The following is a 6,464-nucleotide window of genomic DNA, read 5'->3' as shown; positions in this document are numbered from 1 at the left end:
GGATTAATCTTATCTGATGGCTGGGCTCCAGGGTGAGCCCTGCAGGCAGGCAGGGGGGTTGCCAGCAGGGGGGTGAGATCAAGGGGGGTGGGGGAGGAGGGGCAGAGTAGTGGGGGCTGGGGGAGGCGGGATACCGGGCTAGAGGGGCCCGTGGGGCTGGGGGAGGCGGGATACCGGGGGAGAGGGGCCCGTGGGGCTGGGGGGAGGCGGGATACCGGGGGACAGGGGCCCGTGGGGCTGGGGGAGGCGGGATACCGGGGGAGAGGGGCCTGTGGGCTGGGGGGAGGCGGGATACCGGGGGAGAGGGGCCTGTGGGCTGGGGGAGGCGGGATACCGGGGGAGAGGGGCCCGTGGGGCTGGGGGGAGGCGGGATGCCGGGGGAGAGGGGCCCGGGGGGCTGGGGGGAGGCGGGATGCCGGGGGAGAGGGGCCCGTGGGGCTGGGGGGAGGCGGGATGCCGGGGGAGAGGGGCCCGTGGGGCTGGGGGGAGGCGGGATGCCGGGGGAGAGGGGCCCGTGGGGCTGGGGGGAGGCGGGATGCCGGGGGAGAGGGGCCCGTGGGCCGGGGGGGGGGCGGGATGCCGGGGTTGTGGGGCCTGTGGCCGGGGGGGTGGCGGGATGCCGGGGGAGAGGGGGCTGTGGGCTGGGGGAGGCGGGATACCGGGGGAGAGGGGCCTGTGGGCTGGGGGTGGCGGGATACCGGGGGAGAGGGGCCTTTGGGCAGGGGGGAGGCGGGATACAGGGGTAGAGGGGCCTGTGGGCCCGTGGGGCTGGGGAGAGGTGGGATACCGGGGGAGAGGGGCCTGTGGGCTGGGGGAGGCGGGATACCGGGGTAGAGGGGCCTGTGGGCTGGGGGAGGCGGGATACCGGGGGAGAGGGGCCTGTGGGGCTGGGGGAGGTGGGATACTGGGGGAGAGGGGCCTGTGGGGCTGGGGGAGGCGGGATACCGGGGGAGAGGGGCCTGTGGGCTGGGGGAGGCGGGATACCGGGGTAGAGGGGCCTGTGGGGCTGGGGGAGGTGGGATACCGGGGGAGAGGGGCCTGTGGGCTCGGGATTTCGGTTGCGGGAGCAGCTCAGTCAGAAAAGCCGGGATGGGAAAAGACACCAACATTTAATGAGTCGCAGTCGCGGCCCCGTCCCCCTGCTCTGCGGGGGCCCCATTCCCCAGGCTTGTGGGGGCCCCGTCCCCCAGGTCCGCGGGGGCCCCGTCCCCCTGCTCTGCGGGGGCCCCATTCCCCAGGTTTGTGGGGGCCCCGTCCCCCAGGTCCGCGGGGGCCCCATCCCCCTGCTCTGCGGGGGCCCCGTCCCCCAGGTCCGCGGGGGCCCCGTCCCCCTGCTCTGTCGGGGGCTCCGTCCTGGCTGCCACCGGCCCCTCCTCGGCCCCTGTGCCGCCCGCCGGCCTCGCTCGCCTCCTGTAACAAAGGAAGGCCCTGTCCCGGGCCGGGGCCTCAGGCTCCTGCCTCCCAGCCAGCCCCCCCCGCCCCCGGCCGGAGCCAGCGCCCCTAGAGGAGTGGCTCCATTTCCCCCCCCCAGCCAGCCCCCCCCACAGCTGGAGCCAGCGGCCCCTAGAGGAGTGGCTCCATCCCAGCCCCAGACCGGAGCCAGCGCCCCCTAGAGGAGTGGCTCCATTCCCCCCCCACAGCCAGAGCCAGCGCCCCCTAGAGGAGTGGCTCCATCCCAGCCCCAGACGGGAGTGGCCCCATTCCCCACCCCCGTCCCTCCCAGCCGGCCCCCAGCCCCAGGGTTGGATCAGGGCCCATCTCCATTCTCTTCCCCAGGACGCCTGGGTCCCACTTCCCTCTCCGCCGCCCGCCTCTGTCTGACCCCCACTCACCCCACCGCGGCTCCCAGCACCAGCCCCAGCAGGCTCAGCCCCACGGCCAGGATCACGGCAGCTCCTGGGGGGAGAGAGGGGGCAGGGGTTAGGGGGCCGGGCCGGGTGTGGGGCAGAAAGGGGGCTGTGGGTTGGGGGTCGTGGAGGGGGGCTCAGGGGGGCGAATGGTTTGGGAGGCTCTGGAGGGCACCAGAGGGGGATGGGGCGGCTGGGGGGAGTTCAGGGGGGTGCTGAGGTTTGGGGGCTGTGGGGAGATGGAGCTAGAAGAGGCCGTGGGGGGTACTAGAGGGTGAATGGGGTGTGGGGGGGAGTGAAAAAGGTTTGGGGGGGTTCAGGGGGCTGTGGAGGATGTTGGGGTTTGAGGGCCATGGGGGGTGCAGCGTGTGGAGGGGTGTCGGAGTTCAGGAGGCTGGGGGTGTCGGGGTTCGGGGGTGGAGGGGTGTCGGGGTTTGGGGGCCTGAGGGGTGTCGGTGTTCAGTGATGGGGTGTTGGGGTTTGGTGTGGAGGAGTATTGGGGTTCGGTGGTTGGGGGATGTCAGGGTTTGGGGGTGGGGGGTGTTGGGGTTCGGGGGTGGAGGAGTGTCGGGGTTTGGGGGGTGTTGGAGTTTGGGGGGCTGAGGGGTGTCGGGGTTCAGTGATGGGGGTGTCGGGGTTCGGTGGCTGGGGGTGTTGGGGTTCGGTGGCTGGGGGTGTTGGGGTTTGGGGGAGCGGGGGGGTGTCGGGGTTCGGTGGCTGGGGGGTGTCAGGGTTCGGGGGGCTGGGGGTGTTGGGGTTTGGTGGTTGGGGGATGTCAGGGTTTGGGGGTGGGGGGTGTCGGGGTTCGGTGGCTGGGGGTGTTGGGGTTCGGGGGTGGAGGAGTGTCGGGATTTGGGGGTGTTGGAGTTTGGGGGGCTGAGGGGTGTCGGGGTTCAGTGATGGGGGTGTTGGGGTTCGGTGGCTGGGGGTGTTGGGGTTTGGGGGAGCGGGGGGGTGTCAGGGTTCGGGGTTACCTGCGCAGACCCTCTGGTCCCTGCACCGAGCTTGGAGGCGTTCACAGCTGTCGCACTCGGACAAATCAAAGGGCTCAGGCCGGCCTGTTTGGGGGGGACCCCATTAGAGAGACACCCCCAGGGGAGCCCTCCCAGCCCCCCACATTCCTGGGGGCCCCTCCCCAGGGGGCAGCATTGGGAGCCGGCCCAGGGTGCGAGCTGGGGGAGCTGCAGCCCCCACCCCAGGGAGGCAGCTGGACGGACAGACGGACGGACTCACCACAGGACGCGCTGCACACTGCGGGGAAGAGAGACACGGATCAGCGCAGGCAGAACGGCCCCGACCCCTAATCCAGCTCCCCCCCACCAGCCAGGTTGGAACCCAGGAATCCGGGCTCCCTGCCTCCGCCCAAGCGGGCAGAGAACCCAGGAGTGAGGGGCACCGGCAGAGCTGGGGGGAGCCAAGGGCCGGGCTAGCAGGGGGCTGCGGGTCGGGAGTGAGGGGCACCGGCAGGGCTGGGGGGAGCCCAGGGCCGGGCTAGCAGGGGGCTGCGGGTCGGGAGTGAGGGGCACCGGCAGGGCTGGGGGGAGCCCAGGGCCGGGCTAGCAGGGGGCTGCGGGTCGGGAGTGAGGGGCACCGGCAGAGCTGGGGGGGACCAGGGCTGGGCTGGCAGGGGCTGCGGGTCGGGAGTGAGGGGCAGCGGCAGGGCTGGGGGGAACCCAGGGCCGGGCTAGCAGGGGGCTGCGGGTCGGGAGTGAGGGGCACCAGCAGAGCTGTGGGGAGCCCAGGGCTGAGCTAGCAGGGGCTGCGGCTCGGGAGTGAGGGGCACCGGCAGGGCTGGGGGGGACAGGGCTGGGCTAGCAGGGGGCTGCGGGTCGGGAGTGAGGGGCACCGGCAGGGCTGTGGGGAGCCCAGGGCCGGGCTAGCAGGGGCTGCGGGTCGGGAGTGAGGGGCACCGGCTCGGGCAGCAGGCGGGCGCGGCGGGTACCTTGCTGCCGGACCTCTGCCGACGCTGCTCTCAGGCGCCGGGTGAAGTTCTGCTTTTCAAGCACTGCCTCTTTCATCAGGCGCCCTGGATCTGTGGGGCGGAAGTGGGGGAGGGGTGTTGGCTGTGGGGAGCGGGGGAGGGGAGGAATTGGGGGTGGAGGGCACTGGGCCACGCCCGGCTCCCGCGCACAGCTGGGAAGGAAGCGCCGTGCTCGGCCCGGAGCTGACCTGCTCGTACGAGGCCACTGGAGCACGGGCCATGGTTAAAACTCAGGGCGACGTCGCTCCCCCCACCCCCCGTGTGTGCCAGGGCTGGGCCGACCTAGCCCCTGGGGTAGACGCAACGTCCTGCTGGGAGGTGGAGTCCCTCCAGCGATGGGAACCCCCCCACACCCCGTCCTGGCGGTGGGGTCTGCCCCGTGGCTCCAGGAAGGCCACTGCCTGGCTTGGGCTGGGTCATATGTTAGGGGAGGGGGAGAGAGACGTGGGTGAAGGTGGGGACGAAGCCCCCGATTCAAACCCCGGGGCACGAGGGAACAAACCTCCCGGGAGAGCTTTTGGGCACAGGGCTGTGTCGGAGGAGGCGTGGGATTGTGAACAAAGAGCCCGTCTCCTGCAGTGTTCGGGGGCCAAGGGCCCTTCTCCATCCCTGGCTGGTGCTCGAGTTGCAAGGGGGCCAGGATGCGACTGACGAAAGAGGATCGTCCCAAAGGTACCTGACTGCATCTCCAGCCCCAGTTCAGTCTAATCCAGGCCGCTGGGCTCAGCGTGGGGGAGGTGTGGGGGAGGGGGGGGTCCGGCCAGACGATCACATCGTCCCCACTGGCCTTAGAATCTAGGGCTCGATTTCTCCTCTGAATGGCAACGGGCCACAAGACCCTGAATCGGCTAATGGCTCAGGTCAAAAGGGAAAAAGTCCCAACTTCTTGTCATCCCTTAGTTACTGGGGGGGCGTGGGGGGGCTGGGAGCCCGGACTCCTGGGTTCTCTCCCTGGCTCTGGGAGGGAAAGGCAAGGCCTGATCCACCACGGGGTTTGCTGCTCCCGCTGGGCGGGGCAGGCGGAGGGGGGCCGGGCCCCTGGCGCTCACCCTGCCTGTTGCGGGTGATGATCTGGTCCAGGCGATAGAAGAGCTTCCCGGCTTCTCGCTCCAGGCGCTCCCGTTCTGCGGCCGGACAGACGGACAGATGTGAGGTTTGCTGCCCGTCAGCCCCTCCAGCACCCACCTCGGCCTGACTCAGGGGGGCGCTGGGCTGCGGGGAGGGGGCGGGGGCTCGGCAGGGGGCGCTGGGCTGCGGGGGGCTCGGCAGGGGGCGCTGGGCTGCGGGGTGGGGGCGGGGGGCTCGGGAGAGGGCGCTGGGCTGCGGGGGGCTCGGCAGGGGGCGCTGGGCTGTGGGGGGCGGGGCGGGGGGCTCGGCAGGGGGCGCTGGGCTGCAGGGAGGGGGCGGGGGCTCGGCAGGGGGCGCTGGTCTGCAGGGGGCTCGGCAGGGGGCACTGGGCTGCGGGGCGGGGGGAGCTATGGGAGCAGGGAGTGGGGGGCTCGTCAGAAGCTGTTATGGGGGAGTCGGGGGGCTCAGCAGGGGTGTCAGTGGGGGACGCCATGGGGGGCAGGGCAGGGGGTGCTGTGACGGGCGGACCAGGGGGGTCCCAGGCCCCACCCATGATCCGGACGCCGGGGTCCCCCTCCAGGATGAGGGCGCTGAGCAACCGCTCCAGCCCCGCGGCCCCCCCAGGCTGCGCCGCCCCCAGCAGCAGCCGCACGTCGTAGTGGACGTAGGGGGGGGCGTCCGGCCAGCAGCGCAGGCAGGGGGCGGCGCCCGGGGCCAGCAGGGGCAGCACCAGCACCACCAGCACCAGCATCGTCCCGGCAACCACCATGAGCTCACTTCCTGTTCTGTTCTAATCCTCCCTTAGAGGCTGCTTCTGCCTCTGACATCACTTCCTGTTCTGCCTCCAGGCCTGCCATAAAGTCTGTGCCACTTCTGACATCACTTCCTGGTCTGCCACTGACATCACTTCTTGTTGTGCCTCAATTCTTCTTTAGCCCCTTCTGCGTCTGACATCACTTCCTCTTCTGCCGCTGACATCACATCCCAGATCTCCTGTGACAAAGGGGAGGATTTTCTGTAATATTTTTACTAAGCCCGTGTGTGCCTCAGTGTCCCCGACGCATTCAATGGCCACACTTTCCCCTTCACTCTCAACAAACCTTCACTGCTACCGTTGTTATTTTCAATATTCAGTTTGCTCGCAAAGTGTTTCAACAAGGAGTTTAACTCATTGGGTTTCGCTCCGGGACCCACGCCCAGAAACGAGCCTGTCACCACCATCCACGGGTTGATGAGCGCGTGAGAATTCGAACGAGTTCCCCAGCCAGCTCCCTAGAACTGGTTTGTGTCTCAACCCGGCCCTTCCTCCTGCTGCCCCGAGGCCACGGCTGGGATCCGGGGGACTCTGCCCAGGGGAACAGGGCAACTCCCGGCACAGGGGGGAACCAAAAATCCCAGGCTGGAGATCAAGGTCAAGGGTCGGCAATCCTGCATCACACCCCATTCTGCCTCTGACATCACTTCCTGTTCTGTCTCCAATCCTTTCTAAGCCCCTCTTCTACTGTGAACATCACTTCCTGTTCTGCCTTCGACATCACTTCCTGATTGCCTTCAACTCTTCTTTAGCC

The 6,464-nt window shown here is 69.8% G+C and overlaps 1 protein-coding gene across 1 annotated transcript; it reads right to left on the bottom strand.

The window, feature by feature from the left end:
- Positions 1 to 1,109: 1,109 nt before the first annotated feature.
- Positions 1,110 to 5,667, bottom strand: LOC123349982. The gene is made up of 7 exons (XM_044988318.1): positions 5,446 to 5,667; positions 4,878 to 4,952; positions 3,790 to 3,879; positions 3,081 to 3,098; positions 2,822 to 2,905; positions 1,833 to 1,896; positions 1,110 to 1,410 (listed from the first exon to the last, which is right to left on the bottom strand). Exons 1-7 carry the CDS (start codon positions 5,663 to 5,665, stop codon positions 1,110 to 1,112), a joined length of 852 nt encoding a protein of 283 aa, XP_044844253.1. The 5' UTR covers positions 5,666 to 5,667.
- Positions 5,668 to 6,464: the final 797 nt, after the last annotated feature.

This window comes from Mauremys mutica, chromosome 15 (assembly GCF_020497125.1).
Source record: "Mauremys mutica isolate MM-2020 ecotype Southern chromosome 15, ASM2049712v1, whole genome shotgun sequence".
In the NCBI taxonomy this organism is placed as follows: domain Eukaryota; kingdom Metazoa; phylum Chordata; order Testudines; family Geoemydidae; genus Mauremys; species Mauremys mutica.
This window is presented reverse-complemented; position numbering and strand designations above follow the sequence as displayed.